Raw genomic sequence first — 24,906 nt, 5'->3', positions numbered from 1 at the left:
GCATTATTTTGATAAAAATAAATAAAAATCAGTGTCAATATTAAATTAAATCAAAACTAATTAAAGAAGAAAAATAAATGTAAAAATGCTTTGGAAATTATGCTATTCATCCCTCATAATCTACTCCTTTCTTTCTATCATTTTCTGGCATGTTGTTTTTATCACAAATTCTACAAAAAATAGACGATGTATATACTTTTTATTGCATTGTGATACTGATTTCAATTTCAATTAATTTAGTTTATTATTATTGTATTACATTTTTATTTCCATTTTGTGCTCAAATAATAAATAAATAATGAAAAGAAAATTATAGAATCTATATTTGAATATGATTTTACAAGCCATCAGTTGGTTAGGATTATTCATTTTTTATTATCAAATACATAGAATTAAAAGCCATATTTCCTCAAACTTAAATTTAAAGATGGAAAGTTTTTTTTATATGTATGTATGTACCAATTAAATTCTTTTTAAATTTATAAATAAATTTAGTAAACGAAAATAAATTATAAGCATTTATTTTAATTACTAATTAAACAAAACAAAGGTAAATAATGGCAGAACAACAAAAATGTTGTATAATGCTTAACAATAGAAAGAAACATTTGAATAAATAAGAAATATGTAATTTTAATAAGTATGCAAAAAAGTTATAAGCTTTTATCTAAAAACATTTAATCACGTTTAGGTTAAAAAAATTAACTTTCAATTAATTTTGAAAATACTAAGAATTTTGTTTAAAGATATATGTATTGTTAGGGATTACTTTTAGCATGGTACAGGTGGTAGTGGTCTGTTGATTGAAGACTGGCTACCACTTGCAGATATATTTCTTGATTGTAACTGTCTACTAGATAAACTATTGTTTTCACCACCAGAGTCAGACTTTGCATCTGCATGAGGACTGTTTTCATTCATGTAGGGTGTGTAGAAACCTCTTGCTACTATTGTTGTATCACTGGGGTAGCTGACAGTCTGTCCTAAGGGTCTTGTCTCTGTTGTATGGCGTTGATTAATTTGTGAAGGAGGAGGATTACAATATTGGGCAGGGTATATATCTGAAAAAAAAGTAGCAGCATCATTAATTTCATGTTGGGAAACATCAATTTTAAAACTTACTTAATATTATCAATATCTACTAAAGTCATACAGTTTCTGACAACATGGTGAGACTTATTTGAAAAAGGTGATATTCAGGTATATTTCTTGCTAACAAATAATTTAATTTTAAATTGATCACAGTGTCATACACAAGAAAACTAATACTTATTCATTCATCTTTGAAAAACTTAAGAATAACAACGTTTCCAAAAAATGACACAACTTTTCAAAAAAACATTTTTAATTCTGAATTGATAATATATATATTATTGACATAAAAATGTTGAGGTCAAATCAGAAATATTTAGTTACAACAGTTTAAAGCAAACGTACAAAAAAAGATTATGATTGAAAAATATTAATCAATGCTGATAAATATATTAAAAATTTCAAATTAAATCATTCTTTTAAAAATTATAATAATCATGTATATATAATATATAAACTGTTATATAACCAAAGGAAGAAATATGAATAAAAATTCGACCATGTATATTTCTGCTGCTGTTGTTGTTGTTATTGTTTATTATTATTATTATTATTATTATTATTATTATTATTATTATTATTATTATTATTATTATCATTATTACTGCTACTACTACTATTATACAATTTCATATTGCACTTATTTTTTTTTAAGTTTTAAAAATCTTTTATTCTCGTTAAACAAGGCATATTGTGTAAAAAGCTACTGTGATAAAGGTAAAATTTGTAGAGGACAACTTAAGTGGGGAATTGGTCAGCAAGATGTTTGTTCATAATACATTACTCTAAAATGAAGAAGTCCGATTTTGTTGGTAGTTGGGTTGGTTGTGGATATTTATATTGAAAGGTTATAAGTGCAGTAATTTCATTGGAGCACATTCTATGAAAGTATTTGTAAAACAAGCACAGGGATGCAACGTTTTGGTAATAGACTCGATCTTTGCATGCAGTGCAGAACCTGTTAAGGGAGAGACTTTTTCAGACCCTGCCTAAAATGGACAAACTAATTGTTGCCACATCTGAGCTGGTGTACCAGATGTGGCAACAATACTCCATGCATGATTGAATGGTGGCTTTTTAAAGATACAGGATACTGATAGGTGTGAAAAGTTTTCAAGTTCGAAGCAGACTTGGCAGTATCATCTATTTATTTATTCCAATTCATGTTTTCTGATAATGTTAGGCCAAGGTGTTTACATATTGCACTCTTGGGAATGGTACTTTCGTCCATGACAATCAGTTATTTTCATTAAAGATATAAAAAATAATGATTTAACTAACATTTCCATTATTTGCAGATCCAATCTGAATGAATTTATAATTCTATATAAACATTCAATTGAAAATAGCAATGATTGACACTCAATAAATAAGGTCCATTTTAAAACATGAATTTAGGTTTAAATTTAAATCATTTGGCGGACTATGGTGCAAAACATGTGGAAGTGACTATTGCACCATAACTTTTTTTTTGCACATATCTATTCTTATGGTTGATAGTGCTAAGTTCAAATTTTGTCTGGAGAAATATGTGGTGCATAACTTTCCCTCAGGCAGTTCTGATAAACATGACCCATTAACTACATTGAAAACAATGAGTATCACTTTTCTGAAGTTAGTGGTCCAGTGCTCTTCTACCATGTCAAATGAGAAAATCTCTGGTTAAGTGGTTTGGTCCATTGCATTTAAAACACTTTATCCTGATGGTTTTCATCTGGTTTTTCTTTGCTCAAGCTAGGAATGTTCATCTCCATTCAGAAAGAAGTGCATAGAGCTGTTATACATGATCAAGAATGGTTCTGCAGATCCACCCACAAAACATCCACAGTTTTACCTGGACTATAAAATATGTGTGTGCTGCATAGAAGTTTGATGTAATTTATGTAAATAGGTCTCTCTTAATGAAAGCAAAATCCACCTTTCTTTCCTCAGTCAGTTTCTGACAGAGTTGTGAATGCATTGCCTGTAAGATGCATAGGGATCACACACTATGTTTGTCACCGCGCTCAGCTGATACATGATCAAAACTTTCTCAATTCATTTAATAATAAACTACAATATTAGTTTCAAGTCGAATTTATATTCCATTACCCCACCGAGATAGCTTATAAAAATACAGGTTTACACTTTCCAAAAAACACAGGCAAATTTTAAATTCAGTCATTGTCACTGGCATTAATCCTTTCAGGGTCTCATTGCTTCTGCCCCTATGTGAAGATTTGACTGCTTTTATGACAGTGAGTGTTATTCCAATTACTCCCATGTATTAAGCAATTTTCAAGGCCTTCCTGCATAACACAGACAAGTCTATGCTGTTTACAATGTAGGAATAAGCTCTACTTATTAAACTAAAATTGGGTTCTATATGAATTTAAGCCCAGACACTGAGCTATTGTAAACTGTTTGCAAAGTTTTGTTACATTTAAATAAAGATTATGATTACTTTCAAAGGAACATTATGTTTTATTTATGCAACTGGTGATTATTATACTTGCTCAGGTTTAAAGTTAGCAAATAACTGAAATGTATTACAAATTATAAAATGTCTGGGAGCAATATCCAAAATCAAGAATAAATATGAATTTTGTATTATATGTATAAATATATATTCATATCCATTCTTTGATTAGCAAATTAGCATAGAATTATGAGGTCTTTCTTTTCTATGAGATAACCCATTGAGTTTAGGTTAAATTGTTTGAATCAGGGGGAAAACATTTGTTTACAAAGCTAGTTGGATATAAAAAATAAAAGTTTAAAATCTGAAAATTAGCTTCTTTCTACATGTTATAACTCTGCTACTTTTCTTTTCCAATTATAAGAAATAGGATTGCTATTTGTGGTGACATTTCCTTTTGTTCATATTTCAATCTTTCATTTTTTATCATCAATTGTTAATAAACAGAGAGAAAGCATTGTACAGAAGTGAGTCATAGATGACGTATAGAATAAAAGCGGGTAGGTGATAAATATTCAGTGAAAGAATAAAAGTCATAGATAGAAATTTTGTAAACAAATGGATAACTTAATTAGTTATTTACAAATGATGGTTTATTAAAATGATTAAAAAAAGGTTTTTTTTATAACCCAATTCCAAAATTGAGGGATAGTTTAATCTAGGGGAAAGAAACGTTAATCAACTCAATAATATATCCAAATTTTTATAATTTATAAATAGGAAATCTATAAAATAAATGCTAAATTAAATAAGCAGAGAACATTTAAAAAAAACTATTTTAGTAGTCTTTGAATTTATTCTAAAATATACCACTTACCAAGTTTTTATTACAAGTGTTGATTTATATGAAAACAAACCATAAATAACTATGTCAAACACACCTGATAAAGGAAAATTTTCTTGAAATATTATGCAACACAGAACTTATATATGATTATCATATGGCTTGTATCAAGTGAGGGACCCCCACCTCCTAACAGAAAGTTTTGCTATAATAATAAACTTTCTTTAGAACAAAGGAGAAGAGAGGGAAAGAGAAAAAGGGGTTTAAGAAAGAGAAAGAAAAAAGAGATCAGAGGGAGAAATGGTAATCTCCAAATGACGGAGGAAGAAATGGTAATCTGGCCTAGAAAGAAAGGGAAACGACAAATTGATAAAACCGTTTAATTTTGGCAGATAACTTGTGTGCTGGCCATCGAAGAGTACACTTCAGCTTTGGGCTCCTGCACAGGGCTGGATATCTCCCCCAAAGAGCTAAGTGGAAAAAGCATTTTTTTCCATCCTCCTATCGAGAAGCTGTCTGAACAAGTTAAAAATCCTGCATCTTGAAATTGTTAAGAACCCCAAAAATCTGACTTTCCTTTGCACAAAGTGTACCCTGAAATATTTATGAATAATTATTCTCTTTTATAAGAAAATGATCTCTGAGTTATCATTGATTATTGAATGGTTTTGATTTGAAAACACAGTTATTTACAGAACCTGATACTAAACTACAACTAAGAGAAGCCAAAACTCAACCACAGCATCTGACAACAGACAGCCAACCCACGAGTTTAGAGTATTGCCACACAGACTTAGGGTTGTGCAAGTTTTGTGCGCTATGAGCATCAGAGTGGTAGTTCCAGTCACAAGTAAGTGTCTGGTTACATTTTGAAGGGTCCCTGGGTTTAGGGACTGGAAACAGCCTAGTTACACTAGTTGATCTCATGAAGCAGGATTGTGACAAAAACAACCTTCCTGTCTGGTTACAAGTATATAGAAACAGTTTTCTCTCATAACTCACCTGTCATGCCTTCAATTAGTCCTGGGTTTCTATCATTCCAACGTTGTCTGTCATCATTATGTGAAGATTTTATAGAATTTCTACTAGAATAGTTTTGCATTCTGCCAACTTTTTTCTGACTTCTGTCACTACCAGATGGCAATGCCACATCTTGAATATACATCTAAATAGAATAGTAAAACATGAATCAAATTAAAACAATGAGAAAAATCATGATAATCATTTACAAATTAATACAAATAAAAATGTAAATAAATATATGTAAAATAATAATGGATATTCCACTCACCTGTGAAACAGAGTCTGCAGGTGCTTGTGATTTTGATGCTTGTGATGGTAACATCTGTTGAGCGTAAGGATGGGTTTGCATTCTGGGTGTTGGTGGTTGACTGCTTCTTCTCATATCAACTGCATCACTTGTAGGAAGAGCAACATTAGACCAAGGATTGGCTGGGTAAGGAGGACTTATTAAATGTCTCTGACCACTACTCACATATCCACCTTCTGCTACTGGAACGCTTCGAGGATTGCAACAGCGAAGGATACACACTGAGATTGAAGCTGTAATGATCACAGCTATTGTCACTGCTACAGACACAATGATAATTGCTGAAGTCAGGTGGATCTTGTTATCTTTTTTGATGTTAACAGCATTTAACATTTCTGATGTCTTGTTGCTTACGGTCAGTGTCAAATATACAGTAGTTCTGGCTGATAGAACTGGGCTACCACTGTCCTTCACTAGAAACTCCAGCTCATATGAGCCAGCATCTTGTTGGCTTAGGACATGAGTTGAACATAACAAACCAGTGTACTGGTTGATGCTGAATATCTGTTTGCTATTGCCTCTGATTATTTCATATTTTAGAAATGCATTCTCTTGACTGTCACTGTCTGATGCCTTTATCTGGCTGATGTTCTTTGTATGATGCGGGTAATATGTTACATCCATATTATAAGGATTAACACTGGGAAATGTGAAATATGGAGCATTATCATTTTCATCTCTCACCTTAACAATCACATTCACTGTGTTATTCAATGATGGACTTCCTTTGTCTTTTACAAACACTTCAAAATTATAAGTATCTTGAAACTCATGGTCTAAAGACATAATTGAAGAGATTAATCCATTTTCAGTGATTCGAAATGGTACAAATTGTTTATTGGTGCTCACTAAAGAAAAAGACAGTTTACCTCCAAGTCCCAAGTCTGGATCTGTGGCATTGATTGTGCCAATAGGAATTTTCGATCTTTGGTTTTCATCAATGAAGAATTTAAATAATTGTTTAGAAAACACTGGTTCTACATCATTAACATCAATCACATGTACAGAAAATGTCCTTTTGCTTTGAAGAGGAGGAGATCCTTTGTCTTGACATTTGATAATTATACTGTGATGATCTTCAGTTTCCCTGTCTAAAAGAGTTTTCACTATAACTTGGTATTTCTTGGTTCCCATGTTTTGCAATTGAAATTTATCATGTTTTATTTCACAGTTCACCTCTCCATTCTGACCAGCATCCTCATCACTTACTTTCACATAAGCAATGAAACTACCAACTTTTATATTTTCAGAAACATCAACTGTGTTTTCCTTTGATGTTGAGAAAAAATTTACATCAATAATTGGGGCATTATTTTGTTCATTTATCACATTTATGAAAACTTTTGCCAATGCACTCAAGGGAGGTTTCCCCCCATCTGAAGCTTCAACATACAATTCATAAATCAAATCTTTTCTTAAAGTAACTTTATTATTTAGAAATATTTCACCTGTTTGTTCATTTAATTTAAAAGCATTTCTTGTCATTTCATTTGTTTTCATATTTGTATGGTAATATATTCGGCCATTAATTCCAGAATCCAAATCTGTAGCAGACAATACAGTAACAGGTTTAATTTCTTCATGATTATGTTGAATTGAGACATTGTAAACCTTCTGTGAGAAAACAGGAATATTGTCATTAACATCTGTGACAATAACGTCAACATTTAAAACACTTTCTTTAGGTGGAGAACCTCCATCTTTTGCAATCACTTGAAGCATATAAGAGTCTTTTACTTCTCTATCAAGAGGTTTTTCTAAAATTATACTCAATTTTGATTCACCATCAACACTTTTAGATACAAACAAAGAAAAAGATTGTTGACTATGTTTTATAAGCTCATAGGTTATTTTAGAATTAATAATTCCAACATCTTTGTCAATCGCATTTGGAATTGATCTTCTGGCCCCTTTTCGGTCATCTTCACTAAACTTAAGAGTTGCTTGTTTTTCAAGGAATTCTGGTTGATGATCATTGATATCTTTAATGATAACTTTGATTTCTAACAATTTGAAAACAGTGGTTCCTTTCCTCACTGCTACGTCAACCATTTGAAAGCATTCTTTATTGAAAAGGCAAAGTGATTCAGCATCTAATGTTTGGGCAGTGTAGAGTTTGCTAGATTTCTCAGAGATTCGGAATAATGGTGAACTGCCAGTGGCACCTTTTTGCAAAAGACCAAAACTAATTTGATGAGCATCTTGAGGTGATATGTCCTTCAAGACAAGAGAGTCAGTAGCAACATCTCCCAGGTAAGTACCTGGACTTTTCCCTTCTTCCACATAGTAAGTGAGATCCATACACACACAAAGGTGTAAGATGTAGAAGTTAATGCAAGTTTTCAGAAACATCTTCAGCATCTTAAATTAAAAAAACAAAACATGTACAGTGTTATGCATCTGAGAAACTATAAGTCATAAAATGTTAGTATGACTGATAATACTACAAAAATAAACATTCTATGCAGATAATATTACCAAAGACTTCTAGCTGCAAAATTTGATTATATACATGCATATATAAATGTGTGTCTGAAAATTCTTAACTAACAACCTCAGACATGTAATGTATTTAGCCAGGTCAATTTTTTTCTAAATACCAAATACTACCTTGCAAATATCAATAAAAATAAATTACTCTATCTAAATTTTTATTTATTTTATAAATAAAAAATAAATTATTTTAGACTTTTTTTAAAATATTAATTTTAAATGATTAAAAAACAAATGAATAATACACTAGGAAAAATTGTAAATATCTGTCAGTCTACAATATAATTGTCAATATCAACATGGTATTAGAATTTATGAACAAAGATTCTTAACATGGATGCACAAACGATATTGAAATATTACTGAGATTTGACAATATATATATATATATATATATATATATATATATAAAATATATATTTTGTTTTTTGATATTTTATTTCATCTATTGTAAAAAAAAATAATTTAAAGAAAAAATAGGAAAATATTTTGAATAATATTTCAGAATAATTTATCAAAGATAAAAAAGTGCTGTTCTAGTTATTATAAAACAAATTTGTTGATATAACAATGGTCGATCATGTTTTATATCTGCATGCCGTTTGCATTCTTTATTATAGAACATAAATAAAATTTTAACTTACCTTTGTTCTTAAATCGTCTTAAGACAAGGTGGTTATACTAATTGATGTATCCTTTATAATAATCAGATGATCCAACATTATAATGTCTTTTACAAAGAAACTATGTGTCCTATGTAGTGTGATGCCTGTGTAATGGCTACTATATGTTTTTTTTTGTGATAGGCCAGTTATTTCTTATTGAATACTACGAAACAGTTATATAACATTTTTTAAATACTGATAACTAAAATAATTTCATAAAATAAATAAATAGAAAATTCATAAAAATAATAGAAACGCATATACATGTAAAAAAAAATGTGATTGTTAATTAAATATCAAAAACCACCCAGAACACTAATATCCATGGAAGCTACTCTTCTATCAAGGACTGCTTTCTTCTTTCTATTACTGCTTCAATAGGCTCTTACACTTCCACACTATCTAACAAAGAAAAACGAGACAGTTTTATTTTCGTTTCTTTCTCTCTATAAACTATATAATAGTTAAATTAAATTTGAAAAATTAAAATTCAAGTTCTTAGTAAAAAATATTAATTTACTAACCTTTTAATTAAAACTATATTATTTTTAATTTTCTAAATAAAAAGTATACGTTTTTCTGTACATTTAGACTTTCTAAGCACTGTCACTTTAAAAATATAACATAAGGGAATATAAATAAAGTTTTGATCAAGATTACATTCTTGTTTAAATAAATTAACAGAAATATAATATATAGGAATTAAAATTAATTGTAAAAATATATTTTATAAAATATAATTTTACAAAATTAATTTTAATATTAATTATCTAAATGAATTTTCAGTAATAAATGTAAATGAAAATAATTTCATTTCTTATCAAATAAAGTAATTGATTTACTTGAAGTTGAATTATTTGAATTAAATAATTATTTGTAAATCATACAGAGTTTTCAAATAATTATTCAATATAAGCATCTATGTAATGTATAATTAGTGAGGTACAGGAGGCAATGGCCTGTTAATTGAGGACTGACTACCACTTGCAGGTACGTTTCTTGATTGTGAACATCGCTCAGGGAGACTGCTACTATCAACACCTGAGTAATTCTTTGAATCTGTTTGGAGATTATGTTCATTCATGTAAGATGTATAGAAGCCCCTTGCTACAATTGTAGTATCACTTGGATAATTGATGGTTTGTTCTAATGGCCGCATCACTGGTGTCTGCAGTAAGTCACTTTGTGATGGAGGCGGATTACAATATTGGGACGTACTCTGATCTGAAAAATAAGAAAGAAAATGAACTGAAATAAAAACTAAAAGTAAAAAAAAGAAGAAAAAAATTGATATAGCTAACCACATTCAAGAAGCCAATGCAATAAAACGTGTGAAAAAAGTGAAAGAAATGTTGATATAATATATGAAAGATCCATTGAAAAACAAATAAATAATTATGAAGATTACTACTTCAAATATTGTCTTTGTTTGTTTTTGTTCATCCTTTCTTTTACCATTCCAGGTTTTCTGCATTGCTATCATCCTTCATAAATACCAACATACTTGGAAATATTAATATTTTAATGAACGAGAATAACTGCTTACTTTAATATACTGAACAATTTGTAAAACTGATTTATCTCTAAAGCAACAAAATTGTATTTCTTTTTCTTCATGTCTACGTTTTTTGCCTCTACATATTTACTAATCAGTTATTTATTGAAATAAAAATTTCCCTGGTATAAATACGAAAACAAATCCCTTAAAACTCCTATAAAAAATAATTTCATTATAAAATTAAATCTACCACAATGCCTTTCTGATTTTTTATTTGTTTCTTTTTGTAAACAAGTTCACTGTTTTTATGTTTTGCTGATAGTTGAAAGAATTAAACATGCTGGAATAGAAATAAAATGTTTTTGTGTTTCTTGTAAAATCTTTTAAAACTTACCAGTTATATTTTCCGTTTGTAATGTCTCTTCTTCACTCCAAACAAGTCTATTTGGGTTTTGTGAAGATTTAATAGATTTTCCACTTGAATAGTCTTGGGTCCTTTCAGTTCTTTTCTTGTTTCTGTCCCTGCCAGCAGGTAAAGCTACATCTTGAAGATACATCTAACAAAAAGACAGAAGTCAATATAAGTGATGCAACATTACAACACTGAATGAGATCTGCAATCAGAAATCAAAATAAAAGTAACTTAAAAATTGTTCTTACATAGTGGAGGTAAAAATAGCTGCTAAATTATATTGTTATACTTTGTTCTGATTTATTCCAATGTAATTGCATTTCTGCTCTTCTTAGTTATTCTGCCTTCCATTTATTTCACCCACTATTTCTCACTGATCAATTACAAATGTTTGCACAAAACTAAATTCTAATTCATTCAAAGGATTTTCAAAGTAACTTGTTTTGAACATATGAAAATTTTTTTAAATACTGACAGTAATAATTTACAACTTGAACATTTTAAACTGATAATATCAGTATGTCTACATGCTTTTTAACTCGATAATTAACGTTTATATGCAATTTTATAAAAGAATAAATGTGTTTCTGATACAGTGGAACCACTAGATAGGAAAGACCCTGCTTATGAAATTTTCAACTTACAAAACGTGATGTGAGAATTTTTTTATCCTTGCATACGTCAAATTTTCAGAATATGAAAGATACGAATGACAGAAAGAATATTTTTCAGGCAGCTAAGTCTTTAAAATCTATTTAAAGTCAGGGTTTTAAATTTTTTTAGCTATTTTCTGGAAATATTCGTGTTGATTTTTATCTGGAAAACATTTTTTCTGGAATTTGAATTTATTTTTTCTACTTACCTATCCCCCATAATTAAGATTATTTTAAAATTTGAAAAGTCAATGTATGCATACAGTTTTCACCACATTTGAAGAATATAGATTGAAGAAAACTTTTCTGTTTTAATTTTTATCGTACACACATTGTATTAGAAACTAAACACCCCCTAAAAATATTTAAATATTGAATTTTTTGCATTTTGGTGGGGGTATAATCTGGTAGATTAGTGTTCAATCGACAATAAGCTGCTGAAAAAATTTAAAAAAAAACGAAAAGAAAAAATATATAAGGTATGTGTGCATTGTACAAGTTCACCAAAAATAATTAGCAAGTGAAAGTATTAATGGTTAAGTTATGTATTATTTGGCTTTTATTTCATACTGGTTTTACACTTATTATAAAAGAGTGTTTAAATAGGGCTTCAAATGGATTAGAGGATTTCTGTATAAAATCCCTTTCAGGATACACAAATTTCAAGATACAAAAGCCAAGCTGGAACCAATAAATTTCATATCTAGATGTTCCACCTTATTGTAAAATTAGTAATGATACATTTAAGGCATTATGAGTTTTCTCCCTTACACCAGTGTGTAAAAAGACAATTTGCTGAAACAGACTTATGACGTTTTACTTATAAGAAAAACAAATTAGTTAAATATCATAATTCTTTGTGTTATTTAGATTATGCGGTCTAATATTTTCATATCGGTCGTTATATTCACAACAATGTAAGCTCCATATTTCTTTTCAAACTTGGAAGTCTTCTATTCAAACTTGAGAAGTTTTATGTCGAATTTGGGAACCTGTTCAGAATTTTGAACAACTAAAACCTGGACATATGAATTAACGATTAGAAATATTGATTAAAAATCAGTTCTTCTTCAGTCGTATGGATTAAATAAAAAGTTTTTGTTAAAAATTTTGTACAGGTTTCCGAGTTTGACAAGAATTCCCAACTTCAAAAAGATGGACCTAAAGTAGGTCAGAGGTTACATCAACTGAAACACTGTGAATAAAACAAATAATATAGTAGTCCAAATAATAGAAATTATCAATCACCATCTTAAAAATTTCTTAAACATTATATAAAATTTCTTTAATTTTTTCAATTAATTTCATCCAGAAAAAATATTATACTTTAAAAGAATTACTAAAATTACAAAGTTATTATAGCATTATTTGTTTTTATATAGTCCAATAAAAAGTCCAATAAAAAGATCCAAGAACTTTTGCAATTATAATATGACATACAAAAATAGTTGTTACTAGAATATTTGAATTGAATTATTCATATCATTGTTTTACTTCTGATTAACAGTACAGGTTTATGAAATAAAGCAAATATGCTGAACATTTATGAATATAATTCTTCCTTAATTTTATGATAAAAATACAAATATTAATATTTTATATTAGAAAGTAAGTAAAAAAACAATGTGAATTTCAATAGTTTTATATAGTTATATGAGAAATGTTTATGAATGTAATTTATTTTTTAGATATTCCCGTATATATTCATATAAAAATAAATAAGGAAAAGGTGTTACATACAAAATTATATGCAACTAATGTAAAGTGTGGAAACTATTCAATATACCTGTGAAACGGAGTCTGCAGGTAGCTGTGGTTTTGGTGCTTGAGACGACAGCATTTGTTGATTGCTTGAGTAAGGATGAGTTTGCATTCTGGGTGTTGGTGGTTGACTGTTTCTTCTCATATCAACTGCATCACTTGTAGGAAGAGCAACATTAGACCAAGGATTGGCTGGGTAAGGAGGACTTATCAAATGTCTCTGACCACTACTCACATATCCACCTTCTGCTACTGGAACACTTCGAGGATTGCAACAGCGAAGGATACACACTGAGATTGAAGCTGTAATGATCACAGCTATTGTCACTGCTACAGACACAATGATAATTGCTGAAGTCAGGTGGATCTTGTTATCTTTTTTTATGTTAACAGCATTTAACATTTCTGATGTCTTGTTGCTTACGGTCAGTGTCAAATATACAGTAGTTCTGGCTGATAGAACTGGGCTACCACTGTCCTTCACTAGAAATTCCAGCTCATATGAGCCAGCATCTTGTTGGCTTAGGACATGAGTTGAACATAACAAACCAGTGTACTGGTTGATGCTGAATATCTGTTTGCTATTGCCTCTGATTATTTCATATTTTAGAAATGCATTCTCTTGACTGTCACTGTCTGATGCCTTTATCTGGCTGATGTTCTTTGTATGATGTGGGTAATATGTTACATCCATATTATAAGGATTAACACTGGGAAATGTGAAATATGGAGCATTATCATTTTCATCTCTCACCTTAACAATCACATTCACTGTGTTATTCAATGATGGACTTCCTTTGTCTTTTACAAACACTTCAAAATTATAAGTATCTTGAAACTCATGGTCTAAAGACATAATTGAAGAGATTAATCCATTTTCAGTGATTCGAAATGGTACAAATTGTTTATTGGTGCTCACTAAAGAAAAAGACAGTTTACCTCCAAGTCCCAAGTCTGGATCTGTGGCATTGATTGTGCCAATAGGAATTTTTGATCTCTGGTTTTCATCAATGAAGAATTTAAATAATTGTTTAGAAAATTGTGGCTGCTCATCATTCACATCCATCACTTGGACTGAAAATTTACTTCTACTTTTCAATGGAGGATTTCCTTTATCTTTACAATCGATGATAATATCATGATGGTCATTCCTCTCTCTGTCTAAATAATCTTTTACTATAACTTGATATTTCTGTGTGCCCATATTGCGAAGCTGAAATTTTTTATGTGAAAGATAACAACTAACCTCTCCATCATTGCCAATATCCGTATCAATTACTTTCACGTATGCAATGAAACTACCAACTTTTATGTCTTCAGAAATATCAACTGTGTTGTCCTTTGATGTTGAAACAAAATTTACTTTAATACTTGGAGGATTATTCTGCTGATTAATTAAATTTACTACAACCATTACAATAGAACTGAGTGGAGGGTCACCTTTATCTTCGGCTTTAACATATAGTTCATATGTTGATTGCTGCATGAATTCTATCTTTTTATTGAAAAATATTTCTCCAGAATCTTCATTAATTGTAAAAATGTTTTTGCCAATATCTGAAGTTTTACTACTAAAATAATATGAAATCATTCCATTTTTACCTGAATCCAAATCTTTTGCCGATAATGTTGCCACAGCTTTATTAGTATCAACCATGTTGTTAACAGTAACATTATAAACATTTTGAGTAAAGATTGGAGCATTATCATTGACGTCTGTCACTGTAATAAGAACATCTAATGTACTTTGTTTTGCTGGAGATCCACCATCTTTTGCAATCACTTGAATCTTGTAGGAATCTTTTATTTCTCTGTCGAGTTGGCTTTCTAAATTTATATCCAATCTTGATGTACCATCGACGTTTTTTGCAACTGATAACGAAAAAGGTTCATCTTTGTTTCTTTTTAAATGGTAGGTTATTTGAGAATTGAGAACACCAACATCTCTGTCTATTGCATTTGCGATAATTTTTCTCATTCCTTTTCGGTCACCTTCAGAAAACTCAATATTAACTTTTTTATCTGGAAATTCAGGTTGATGATCATTGATGTCTTGTATAATCACTTTCACTTCTAACAATTTAAAAACAGTTGTTGTTTTTTGAACAGCAATATCAACCATTTTAAAACATTCTTTTTTAAAAGTACAAATAGTCTCAGCATCTAGAGTTTGAGCTGTGTAGAGTTTTCCTGATTCTTCTGAAATTCTAAACATTGGAGAAGTACCAATGACACCTTGTTGTAACAGGCTAAAAGTAATTTTATTTTGTTCATCTGGAGATGTGTCTTTCATCACTTCTGAGTCAATACCTATATCTCCTAAGTAAGTTCCAGGACTTATACCTTCCTCAACATAATATGTGAGATCTATGCACTTAAACAGAGGCAAGATACACATAAGGATGTATGATTGTAATATTATCATTTTTACTTATGAATAATTATTTTCAATGTGTTGATTCTGATATCTGAAATATGAAAAAAAAAAAAAAATACACTGTCACAGTTTTAAAGTATACATTAAATTTTACATATTATGTGAAAAGTATTTTTCTTTATAATTCAGTAGAAAAATATTATAATATCATTTCAAATTCAAGACTGCATTTCTGTTTGTCTTAACAATCATTATTATGAATAAATATAAAAAATAAAATAATATTTCTATTGGCAAAACCATTTGCTAACATAAAAATTTCCAGAACATGAAAAATTATGGTACTTTTATTTTGAAAAATAAATCAACAAGGTTTTTCATTGTTCTCTTTATATAGACCTAGATATTTTCTTAAAAAGAAAAAGCATAAGATTCAAATTAAGGTCCAAATTTTCATATCAGTAATTAAATAAAAAAAATATGTAAAGTTACAATTGTGAGAAATAAACAAACTCTTTCAAATAAACAAAAAATTTCAAGTAAACACATAAAATTATAAAATATAATTACAATACTGATTTATTGTAATAAAATATGGACAACTAGCTATACCTACACAATGCTTTTTATTTTCATTTTCGTTTCACCCTTTTTTTTTTCAATAAAGCTATGCATTTTTTACCATTTTCTTATTTATAGGATTTTGGATGTTAAATTTAATTATTATGGTATCATTTTTGCGACCAAGTTGTTATAAAAATATAACTAATTCTTTTCTATATTATAAAGTGATTGGATATAAATAGCTTCTAAAACATTTAATACACGAAAATTTGCTAAAAATGTTAAAACCAGAAATGACAGTTTAAATGCTTTCAAGCTCCTATAAAATTTCCAAGGATTACAAATAACTCATTCTTTTTATAACTATTAATAAAAGATTAAAGTGACTAATTTGTGTGTGAAGAAACTGATGGATTTAATTTTGTAATTAAATTATATTTTTAAAGAAGATTTTAAAAAATTTTGTTTCATTTTATGTCTTGGAATTTTTTAAATCTTAGTATCTGATTAAAATTTTTTAAAATAATTAAAAATAATATGTATAGATGAGAAACATCTTATTACCATCTTATAATTATAAAGATCTATGAATTTAAATATTTATGATAAAAGTTATGTATCTTAAAACTGAAAAGTTGTTTATTATCACAATTAGAATGATAGCAATAAATAGATGGATGAAAATGGCCATAAAATTGTGCTATTTTAGTTTTTGTTCTTCTAACATGTTTTTAACTTTTCAAACATTAATATCAGTAGAAAATATTTCAGAAATGATTTTTATACTCCTGTATCAGTTATTACTTGTATTAATCAAGTTGGAAATATCAAAATGAGATGTACATGGTATATATCTAATTGAGAAATGAAAAAGGACATTTAATTATTTTCATCAAAGATTATAGAATAATAGAGAATTTTAGAAACAGATACATAAATATTCTATATTAATTTAAAAGTAAAATATACAATTAAAATAAAACGATTAAAAACAATTATTTCCTAAAAAGCTTCTAATAAATTATATTTATTCTGAAATATTAATAAATAAAAGATTCATTATAAAAAATGATTAAAGAAAATGTACTGAATATAAAAGGAAAACCATGCAGAAATATTCAGTAGTCCTTATTTTGATTAATCTATATCATGTGTACATTTTCTGTACATTATGACTGATGAAAATTATCTTGCAATTCATTTTTTACAATTTTCTCTCTAGACTTTCTTGCACTATAATATATAAAAATAGTAAAATTAGATAAAAGCAACTTACCTTTGTTCTGAAAGTTGTTTATACTATATGAAAACAACATCGAGAACACATCACATAATACTGCTTTATTCCATCATGGTGACATGTTTTTCTTTGTTTCACTCTAGATATTATCCAGCAGTCCTATGTCTTATGCAGTCTGTAAAATGGCTGCTATAAACACTCTTTAGAGAGTAAAGCATTATAGGCTACGAAACTACGAAAACGGGTTTATACATTAAAAAAAAAAAAAAAATCCTTATGCCATTATTTTAATAAATTAAAAAAGAAATGATTAAATATTGAGTTAAATTTTATCTAATAAAAGGATAATAATTCTTAAAATGCAATGAAAAAGTGTTATTCGTCCATTATATTTTTACTTTTCTTTCTGTCATGGTAAACTTATCGTTTTAACAAATTATATAGAATAAGCAACGTTAGCTTATTTTATAACTAGCAGGTACATCCGGCGTTGTCCAGGACTGTATGAGTAATTTGCCCTTTAGCTCTCAGCCTATTATTTTCTTTATTCAATATTTTTATTGAAACTCAATGATTTACTCAACATTGACTGGTGGAAGAGGGTGTAAGTAAAGTGATATTAATTGAAATAAATGTCAGTAAATTTATAGTACTTAGACCCTTGAACACACCTAGCATATGCTGGAAATTATTGAGTACCAGTCTGCACTTTGGTTGCAAGTTTTTAATCTATTATTAAAATTTCTATTATTTTTTAAATCCCTATAATTTTTAACAAATCAATAAAATAATGTAAAAAAGAAGTATGTCTTTAATATGTATGTCAAGTACAAATACAAATCCCATGATATTCTTAAACTTATGTTTCAAAATACCCGGGTAATTAGAATATATATTGTTATTGGTGTCTATCTCTAAAACTCTTGTAGGAATCTGTGGATAAATAAACTAGCAACCAAATGGATTGGAACTACAGCTTCATGTGTTATATACAAATTATATTTTACTACAGACATGCATTTTTAATAAATTTAGCTTAATTTCTTCAATAGCATTTTTTTTATTTTATATTTTATGATAATGTTAATAAATGATCCTAGTGAGTTTTCAATGACTTTACAAGTTGGCTATTCATTTATTTGTTATCAGATTTCAAGGAATATAACTTTAGAAAAATAAATTTAGATGTAATGATAGAAGGGAAGATTTGATGAAGCCAGGAGAAATTAAAATAATAATTTTAAAAAATATAAGATTAAAAAAATTCAGTAAAATAAAATACATGACAGAAATTTATTTCAAGTACTGGTTAAACAAAGGCTTAATAAAGCAGCATAACAAAAACATTTTCTTGTACTCAATAATATGAAGAACTATTTTAATAAAATAAAGAAGATACATTATTTCAATAAGTGGGAATTCTATGCAAAGAAATATATGATTTAGACTTATAAACTTTTTTTGGAAGTGAAAGTATTTTAATTAGGTTTAAATTAAAAAAAACTAACTATCCAATAAATTTTAAAAACCTTAAGATTTTGAGTAAATATATATTTTGTTAATGATTATAGTAATGGCATATTATTTTTAGGATGGTAAGGGTGGTAGTGGTCTGTTGATTGAAGACTGGCTACCACTTGTAGATATATTTCTTGATTGTAACTGTCTACTAGATAAACTATTGTTTTCACCACCAGAGTCAGACTTTGCATCTGCATGAGGACTATTTTCATTCATGTAGGATGTGTAGAAACCTCTTGCTACTATTGTTGTATCACTAGGATAGCTGACAGTCTGTCCTAAGGGTCTTGTCTCTGTTGTACGGCATTGATCAATTTGTGAAGGCGGAGGATTACAATATTGAGAAGGGTATATATCTGAAAAGAATTTTAAAATATCAGTACATAACAAGGTCATTAATTTAACATATGAGAAATTTAATGTTGAATCTTATATAGAAAGTATTCATAACATTCTTTCTAGTTTGTAGTAGCTGTACATAAAATCCTGCATTATGTCAAGTTGTAGTTCAGTAAGCATATTGATACACAAGCAATTAGCAAACCAATGACATGCGCACTGGAATCTGATTTCCATCCTAGCTGGATGTGTGCCAAATACAAATCAGTTTTCAAGTAAATTCCGTGCTAACAAGAGCTATCTTGTTCTCATCCTATGGTAGAACCGATTAGGTGAGATATGGAATGGCAAGATACCACATTTTGTTTGAGACAAAAGCTAGCAAACTTAGTAACTCTCTTTATATACAATGTTTCCTTCAAATAATAGTTGATTTATATTTTAGTGGAAGTGTCTAGTGTTATTCATGGAGGATGGTGACCCTTTTCTTATGTTTCTAGTCTGATGTGTCCAGACACGATCAACTCGATAATGTAACTTTTTTCATCCTGAAATTCTTCAAAACCAATCACCTCCCAGCTAAAAGTTTTAAAATTCAATTCCTCAAGCTATGCAAAAAAACAAAAAAAAAACAAAAACAAAAAAACAACTGTGTAAATCCATAATAAAATATTGTACTTAAAATAAACTTAAGAATGCAATATTAAGAAAAAATACACTTGATAGTTTTATTTGTAAAATTTGAAAAATATAATTTGGAATTTTAAAACTTGATTTATAGGGACTATCATCATCATTATCATTATCATCATCATCTAGTTGAATATATTTTTTAGTTGTCACAAGTACTGGATATTTTGATAGCATCTTTCAAAGCATCTCTCCACATTGTCCATTTCAGAGATGAGTTTTTTCTTATTTTTTTTTATCTAAATATCAAGATTATCAAGAAATGCTAAAGCTAAATAACATTTGTGATCATGATGGACCTCATTTGAATAAATAACATTGCTTAATAAATAATGTTCAATAAAAATGTAAGACAATAAATTTATTTTCTTGCTACAGGAACATGTTTTCTGTAATATGTATCTATTTATACATTATAAAGATTTTTTGATAATCTGGTGATCTAAAATTACTTTCCAAATCAATTTAAAGGAAAGATACATCTAAATATTTAGACAGTATGCTTTGCTCCATCGTAAAAATGATATGCACACAAATACAGGGCTTAATTTCTATTCTGCATTTTAACTATATCAGCATCCATATAGTAGTGTTAGAAAACTGATGAACATGTTTGTTATTATTAAGAAAAATATGGAATGTTATCTTGAATCAATGAAGTAAATTTATAACTAAAATACCGAAACTATAGAATCTTTCTATGAAAAATCCACACAATAAAAAACAAAACTCATTTAAAAATTGAAATAAAGTTTTTTTTTTTACACAGAAATCACCACTTATCAAGACCCGGGGGCCACTCGAGGATAGTGCTTAATGGGTATATATTAGTCAATGTGATTATAGTGTAGTAAACATAAGTAGTGGGAATTTTGTAAATTGGATTACTTAGGGAGGACGGTTCATCAAGAACTTGAGGACAATCAGACTGTAGTCAGCTGGAAAGCAGGCAATCAGAAGAGAGTTCCAGAGGCATACAGTTCTAAGAAAGAAGCTTTGTTCATGGAATCTACATTTAGGTTTAGGCACAAATAAAGAGTGGGGGAAATTATTGATAGTGGTTTCAGGTAGATGAGTGTTTTTCATGAAATTTTGGTGAAGGGGGGACCAAAGATAAAGATTAGATGAGCACTTGCCATAAAAATAATGATAAAGCAGAGACTGTCTCGCAACATCTCTTCTGTGGGAAAGAGGTTGCAGGGAAGAAAAAAGGGCATCCCCCACTAAGCTACGAAGTCTATTTTGAACTCTGTCAAGGCAGGATAAGCTGCTTCTAGCAGCTCCTATCCAGATGTTGCAACAGTACTCCATTGTTGGCCATACTTGGCTTTTATATAGTTAGAGAATTGCACCAGAAGGGAGATATCTACTGTAGTGGTAGAAGGATCCCACCATTTTTCCAGCGACCTTGGCAATGAATTTGATGTACGTATTCCATTTCAGATCAAGAGTAAAGGTCAAGCCCAGAAGCTTGTCAAAACATGAAGCCTCCCCAAAATGAGAGCTGTTCATTTCAATTGATGCCAGATGGGCATCAGAGCATTAATGATGTAAAGATAGAAGCTTGGTTTTAGATGCATTAAAAGTAACCAGTCATCTCTTTCCCCATTGTACCACGAGCTCAAGATCAGAGGAGAGAGAATCAAAGAGAACTTGGTCGTTTGTGGTCTTTGATATGCTACCATAGATTGTAGTGTCATCAGCATAAATGTCTATAAATGATGTAAGGATGTGATTTGAAAGACCATTAATGCAGATCAGGAGAGAGTTGGGCCAAAACCACTTTGTTAGTATATTTTTAATTGATTCTAACCAAGGCTTTTATGTATTTGGACATAGACAAAAGATGATATAAAATAACAGATTTTCTTTCATGACTCACCTGTCATGCCTTCAATTGGTTTTGTGTTTCTATCATTAAAACCTTGTCTGTCATTGTGAGATTTTATCGAATTACTACTGGAATAGTTTTGCATTCTGCCAACTTTTTTCTGATTCCTGTCACTACCAGATGGCAATGCCACATCTTGAATATACATCTAAATAGAAGAGTAAAACACTAAAAATGAAAAATTATTTACACATTATATCAAAAAAGGATATATTGAAAATGTAAAAATATGAATTGTTAGTAGAAAATTTTAAGTTTAATGTGCAATGAAAATTAGAGACAAATTTGATATAAAAACACTTTCAAATTTATATAAAAATTACTGAAATTTTGATTTACCTGTGAAACAGAATCTGAAATTGGGTCTGGTTTTCTTGCTTGAGAAGATAAAATTTGCTGAGCGCTTGAGTAAGGATGAGTTTGCATTCTGGGTGTTGGTGGTTGACTGCTTCTTCTCATATCAACTGCATCACTTGTAGGAAGAGCAACATTAGACCAAGGATTGGCTGGGTAAGGAGGACTTATCAAATGTCTCTGACCACTACTCACATATCCGCCTTCTGCTACTGGAACACTTCGAGGATTGCAACAGCGAAGGATACACACTGAGATTGAAGCTGTAATTATCACAGCTATTGTCACTGCTACAGACACAATGATAATTGCTGAAGTCAGGTGGATCTTGTTATCTTTTTTGATGTTAACAGCATTTAACATTTCTGATGTCTTGTTGCTTACGGTCAGTGTCAAATATACAGTAGTTCTGGCTGATAGAACTGGGCTACCACTGTCCTTCACTAGAAACTCCAGCTCATATGAGCCAGCATCTTGTTGGCTTAGGACATGAGTTGAACATAACAAACCAGTGTACTGGTTGATGCTGAATATCTGTTTGCTATTGCCTCTGATTATTTCATATTTTAGAAATGCATTCTCTTGACTGTCACTGTCTGATGCCTTTATCTGGCTGATGTTCTTTGTATGATGCGGGTAATATGTTACATCCATATTATAAGGATTAACACTGGGAAATGTGAAATATGGAGCATTATCATTTTCATCTCTCACCTTAACAATCACATTCACTGTGTTATTCAATGATGGACTTCCTTTGTCTTTTACAAACACTTCAAAATTATAAGTATCTTGAAACTCATGGTCTAAAGACATAATTGAAGAGATTAATCCATTTTCAGTGATTCGAAATGGTACAAATTGTTTATTGGTGCTCACTAAAGAAAAAGACAGTTTACCTCCAAGTCCCAAGTCTGGATCTGTGGCATTGATTGTGCCAATAGGAATTTTCGATCTCTGGTTTTCATCAATGAAGAATTTAAATAATTGTTTAGAAAACACTGGTTCTACATCATTAACATCAATCACATGTACAGAAAATGTCCTTTTGCTTTGAAGAGGAGGAGATCCTTTGTCTTGACATTTGATAATTATACTGTGATGATCTTCAGTTTCCCTGTCTAAAAGAGTTTTCACTATCACTTGGTATTTCTTGGTTCCCATGTTTTGCAATTGAAATTTATCATGTTTTATTTCACAGTTCACCTCTCCATTCTGACCAGCATCCTCATCACTTACTTTCACATAAGCAATGAAACTACCAACTTTTATATTTTCAGAAACATCAACTGTATTTTCCTTTGATGTTGAGAAGAAATTTACATCAATAATTGGAGCATTATTTTGTTCATTTATCACATTTATTAAAACCATTGATAATGAACTTAATGGTGGACTACCTTCATCCGATGCTTCAACATATAATTCATACATTATATCTTTTCTCAAAGTGATTTTCTTTTTAAGGAATATTTCTCCAGTTTTTTCATTCAATTTAAAGGCATTTCTTGTCATTTCATTTGTTTTCACACTGGTATGATATAAAATTTTTCCATTCTTTCCAGAATCCAAATCTGTAGCAGACAATACAGTAACAGGTTTCGTTTCCTCATGATTGTGTTGGATTGAGATGTTGTAAACTTTCTGTGAGAAAACAGGAATATTGTCATTAACATCTGTGACAATAACGTCAACATTTAAAACACTTTCTTTAGGTGGAGAACCTCCATCTTTTGCAATCACTTGAAGCATGTAAGAGTCTTTTACTTCTCTATCAAGAGGTTTTTCTAAAATTATACTCAATTTTGATGTTCCATCAACACTTTTAGATACAAGCAAAGAAAAAGGTTTCTCTCTTTGCCTTTTAAGCTCATAGGTTATTTTAGAATGAATAATTCCAACATCTTTGTCAATTGCATTTGGAATTGATCTTCTGGCCCCTTTTCGATCATCTTCACTAAACGTAAGAGTTGATTGTTTTTCAAGGAATTCTGGCTGATGATCATTGATATCTTTAATAACTACTTTAATTTCCATTAATTTGAAAACAGTGGTTCCTTTCCTCACTGCTACATCAACCATTTGAAAACATTCTTTATTGAAAAGGCAAAGTGATTCAGCATCTAATGTTTGGGCAGTGTAGAGTTTGCCAGATTTCTCAGAGATTCGGAATAATGGTGAACTGCCAGTTGCACTTTTTTGCAAAAGACCAAAACTAATTTGATGAGCATCTTGAGGTGATATGTCCTTCAAGACAAGAGAGTCAGTAGCAACATCTCCCAGGTAAGTACCTGGACTTTTCCCTTCTTCCACATAGTAAGCGAGATCCATACACACACAAAAGTGTAAGATGTAGAAGTTAATACAAGTTTTCAGAAACAGCTTCAGCATCTTAAATAATAAAAAAACATAAATAGTATGTGATGTATATAGATTTTAGTAATATAAATCATCAAAAATTATCATGCCTATGAAAATGCAAATACATAAAATATTTCAGTTGTAAAATCTGATTACACGCATGTAAATGTAAAATGTGTGTGAAGTCAAAATTGTCAAGTAACAATCACAAGAACGTAATGTTTTTATGCAAATCAATCGTCTGTATATATCAGATACTACTTTTGAAATATTAAACCAAATATCTAAATTTTATTAGCTTAGTAAATAAATAAAACACTTTAGACTGTTTTCAAAATATTAATTCTTAATTAAAACAATTGTTATGCAAAAGAAAATGTAAATATGTAACAACCTGCAACATTATTTCTTTATATTATTTAC

The 24,906-nt window shown here is 29.5% G+C and overlaps 2 protein-coding genes across 2 annotated transcripts; both read right to left on the bottom strand.

Moving 5' to 3' along the window:
• Window positions 1-641: 641 nt before the first annotated feature.
• On the bottom strand, window positions 642-17,608 carry LOC145242745 (protocadherin Fat 4-like). The gene is made up of 7 exons (XM_080105887.1): window positions 17,364-17,608; window positions 13,172-15,614; window positions 10,715-10,877; window positions 9,760-10,046; window positions 5,626-8,025; window positions 5,337-5,499; window positions 642-1,061 (listed from the first exon to the last, which is right to left on the bottom strand). Exons 2-7 carry the CDS (start codon window positions 15,569-15,571, stop codon window positions 772-774), a joined length of 5,703 nt encoding a protein of 1,900 aa, XP_079962013.1. The 5' UTR covers window positions 15,572-15,614; window positions 17,364-17,608; the 3' UTR covers window positions 642-771.
• Window positions 17,609-18,889: 1,281 nt separating this feature from the next.
• On the bottom strand, window positions 18,890-24,490 carry LOC145242929 (protocadherin beta-14-like). Its single transcript, XM_080106039.1, has 3 exons — window positions 22,108-24,490; window positions 21,760-21,916; window positions 18,890-19,204 (listed from the first exon to the last, which is right to left on the bottom strand). Exons 1-3 carry the CDS (start codon window positions 24,451-24,453, stop codon window positions 18,915-18,917), a joined length of 2,793 nt encoding a protein of 930 aa, XP_079962165.1. The 5' UTR covers window positions 24,454-24,490; the 3' UTR covers window positions 18,890-18,914.
• Between the last annotated feature and the right edge of the window lie 416 nt (window positions 24,491-24,906).

This window comes from Euprymna scolopes, chromosome 21, assembly GCF_053919585.1.
Source record: "Euprymna scolopes isolate OS-2025 chromosome 21, ASM5391958v1, whole genome shotgun sequence".
Classification (NCBI taxonomy): domain Eukaryota; kingdom Metazoa; phylum Mollusca; class Cephalopoda; order Sepiida; family Sepiolidae; genus Euprymna; species Euprymna scolopes.
The sequence above is the reverse complement of the archived record's forward strand: the minus strand, read 5'-3'. Positions and strand labels throughout refer to the sequence as shown.

Excerpts from the sequence above, each read along its gene's own strand:
- LOC145242929 (XM_080106039.1), bottom strand. The coding sequence starts at position 24,453 with ATGGATCTCGCTTACTATGTGGAAGAAGGGAAAAGTCCAGGTACTTAC. Across the intron at positions 21,917-22,107 it reads TTTCAGATTCTGTTTCACAG|ATGTATATTCAAGATGTGGC; the intron begins GTAAATCAAAAT and ends TCTTCTATTTAG. Across the intron at positions 19,205-21,759 it reads ACCAATTGAAGGCATGACAG|ATATATACCCTTCTCAATAT; the intron begins GTGAGTCATGAA and ends AATTCTTTTCAG.
- LOC145242745 (XM_080105887.1), bottom strand. The coding sequence starts at position 15,571 with ATGATAATATTACAATCATACATCCTTATGTGTATCTTGCCTCTGTTT. Across the intron at positions 5,500-5,625 it reads CTGCAGACTCTGTTTCACAG|ATGTATATTCAAGATGTGGC; the intron begins GTGAGTGGAATA and ends TATTCTATTTAG. Across the intron at positions 1,062-5,336 it reads ACTAATTGAAGGCATGACAG|ATATATACCCTGCCCAATAT; the intron begins GTGAGTTATGAG and ends CTTTTTTTTCAG.